The sequence below is a fragment of the Rhipicephalus sanguineus genome, chromosome 11 (assembly GCF_013339695.2).
Source record: "Rhipicephalus sanguineus isolate Rsan-2018 chromosome 11, BIME_Rsan_1.4, whole genome shotgun sequence".
Taxonomy (NCBI): Eukaryota; Metazoa; Arthropoda; class Arachnida; order Ixodida; family Ixodidae; genus Rhipicephalus; species Rhipicephalus sanguineus.
In genome coordinates this window covers 139,118,127-139,121,264 of record NC_051186.1, presented here as the reverse complement: position 1 = coordinate 139,121,264, position 3,138 = coordinate 139,118,127, and the positions used below count along the sequence as shown (strand labels likewise).

The 3,138-nt window shown below is 48.6% G+C and overlaps 1 protein-coding gene across 1 annotated transcript; it reads right to left on the bottom strand.

Annotated features, from left to right (window-relative positions):
* Positions 1-219: 219 nt before the first annotated feature.
* LOC119375455 (uncharacterized protein K02A2.6-like) lies at positions 220-1,821 on the bottom strand. Its single transcript, XM_037645630.1, has one exon. It carries the CDS (start codon positions 1,819-1,821, stop codon positions 220-222), a length of 1,602 nt encoding a protein of 533 aa, XP_037501558.1.
* Between the last annotated feature and the right edge of the window lie 1,317 nt (positions 1,822-3,138).

Sequence of the window (3,138 nt, the reverse complement as noted above, 5' to 3'; positions counted from 1 at the left end):
ACACGCCCTTTTCTTCACTCAAGTCGGGGTCAACGCTTTCCTCTTCATCCCTTGATGTAGCCACCGTTCCTGGTGTTTCTTGGTTTGCTTCTACTTGGCCATCTTCGATGTCTGCGTGATCTTCCCTAGTTGCCGGGGCTGGAATCAAATGGTGTGTGTTCCGAACGAGTTGTCTTCGTGGAGTATCGACGATTCATGATCTTGGATTGTCGTTCCTCTTCATGAGCCGGCCTGTAGTGCCAGGTATACTGTCACCCATAGTGAACTTCCTGCGGTCATTTCGCTTCGATCGCTGGCTTTGTGCCTAATGTTGTAGCTTTGGGTTTGCTTCCGCTTCTCTTCTTTATCTTTCCGGCGGAATTCCTCATGGTTGGGCAACTTAGGGGTCAGCTGGAATGGCAGAGTAGGTAAAGTCGTCCTGAGCTGTCTTCCCATTAGGAGCTGAGCTGGAGTATATCCACTGCGTCCAGGAGTCGTCCTGTACATGAGGAGTCCTATATTTGGGTATTCAGCTTTTTTGAGGATGTCTTTGGCAACTTTCACCATTCTTTCTGCTTCACCGTTGCTCTTGGGATAGTGCGGACTGCTCGTGGCATGCTTTATTTGGTATTCCTTTGTGAAGTTCGCAAACTTCCCTGAGGTGAACTGGGGTCCATTGTCTGACCTAAACGTCTCTGGTATTCCGTGACGGGCAAACAACGACTTCAACGGAGCTATCACCGTATCCGTAGTCGTGTTCCGCAGATAACATACTTCTATATAACGGGAACAGTAGTCTACGACGACCAAATAGTGCCTGCCTTCTGGTAGCTCTGACTCAATCATGGGCTCCACTCTTGGAGTCCGTTCTTGGATGCAGGTCGTGCAGTTTGCGACAATCTCTTGAATTTGAGTACTTAGTCCTGGCCACCACACTGACAGTTTCGCCGTTTCTCTACACTTGGACACCCCTTGATGTCCCGCGTGCAGTTGGCCAAGCACTTTCCTCCATAGAGACTTTGGAATGACCAACCTCTTGTCTTTCACAAGTAAATTTTGTTGCACCGTGAGGCTGTCTCGGTATTGGAAGTAGGAGACAATCTCAGGCGGAATTTTGCCCTTGCCTGGCCAACCTCTAGTGCAATACTCTTTCACTTGTCGGCACACTGGGTCATCAGCCTGTGCAAACTCTATTTCTTTTAGGTAGTCACTCGATGCTGGCAGCAAACTTGTCACTATCTGAACATATGCTTCGACCTCTTCTTCCATACTCTCTGCAGTTTCTACTGGGGCTCTCGAGAGTGCATCTGCAATCCACATCTCTTTACCCGGAACATGCTCGATGGAGTAGTCAAAACGCATGAGTCTCAGCTTGAATCTCTGAATCCTTGCTGGAATTCCGTCTAGTTCTCGATCGCCCAGCAATGAGATCAGAGGTCTGTGGTCAGTCTGGACATGAAACTTCGTCCCTACAAGGAACTTTTCAAAGCGTTCGCATGCCCATGTAATAGCGTATGCCTCTTTCTCAATCTGAGCGTATCTTCTCTCCGTTTCACTCAGTCCTTTAGACGCAAATGCAACTGGCCTTTCACGACTGTCCTTGTCTCTCTGCAACAACACAGCACCAAGACCGAAAGAAGATGCATCTGCAGAGACTATCAGCTGTTGTTTGGGGTCATACACAGTGAGTGTCGCTGCTTCTTGGATGTCTTTCTTCACCTGGTCAAATGCCTGCTGCTGTTGAGCATCCCACCTCCACTCCATGTCCTTTCGGAGGAGTTCCCTGAGGTGTCTCATCTTGTCGGACAGGTTCGGTATGAACCTTCCCACTTGGTTTGCCATGCCAATGAACTGACGTACTTCTGTTACTGTGCGTGGTACCGGAAAATCTACCATTGCTCTCACTCTTTCTGGATCAGGTTGAATGCCCTTCTCACTGAGGATGTGACCCAAGAATTTCACCGACGTTTTTTCAAACTCGCATTTTTCATTCGAAGTCACCCCTGCAGCTCTCAGCTTTGACAGAACTTCCTCCAGCCGCCTGTCATGTTCCGGAAGCGTTGCTCCGAAGACCAAGATGTCATCCATATGACACAGAACTCGTGTCATGCCTTCAAGGACCTGAGTCATCCTCCTCTGGAAATGTTCAGGCGCTGAGGTTATCCCAAAGGGCAACCTTTGAAAGTAAAATCTTCCAAAAGGTGTTATGAAAGTTGTGAGCAATTGCGAATGTTTGGAGAGCTTCACCTGCCAAGATCCGGCCTTTGCGTCCAGTTTCGTAAAGAACTTGGCTCCTGACAGTCTTCCTAGCGTTTCTTCCACTGAAGGAAGTACCAGCTTCTCCCTTTCAATGGCTTTGTTGAGGTTAGTCAGATCTACACAAATACTGACTTCACCATTCGACTTGGGTACAACTACTATTGCTGAACACCATGGAGTTGGCTCTTCTACTTTTCTGATGATGCCATTTCTCTCCATCTCCTTTAACTGGGCCTCCACCTTTTCAAGCAGCGGCAAGGGAACTCTGCGGGAAGTACTCACGGATACTGGTCTGGCCTCTGGCTTAAGCTTGATATGGTACTCTATTTGCATTTCTCCTATCCCGGCGAACAATTCAGGGAACTTCGCCTGGTACTTTTCCCGGGAATCTTCTGTGACTTGCTGCAGAAGTTGCACAAGTTTCAAGCCTAAACTTGCTCGACGTCCAAGGAGAGCCTCTTCTAAGTCCTCTACCACGTAGCGCTCTTCACGGAAAGTGTTTCCACCACACTTAAGTACCGCGTGAAGCTTGCCTACTACTTTGAGTGGCTGTGCCCCGGCGCCATATAGTTTTGTCGTGGTCGGAGTAACAGTTTTAACAGCAGTTACACTTCCTGCCGGCACTACACTTACATCTGCTCCAGTGTCTATCTTGAAGCTGATCTGTTCTCCACCGACATCAATGATTTTTCTCCGCGCCTCTGCTGTTTTGTTAATACGCAGGGCTCCCAATGTCCACACCTGCTCTGGCGCAGCACCTTCTTTTACTTCTTTGAGCGTTTTTGATCGGCACATCTTTTCCCAAAGCCCCTTTTTCCCACAAGAATGGCATTTTGCCTTAGAAGCCGGACAGTTGATGCGGTCATGTTTCTCATGTCCACCACATCTGCTACAACCATG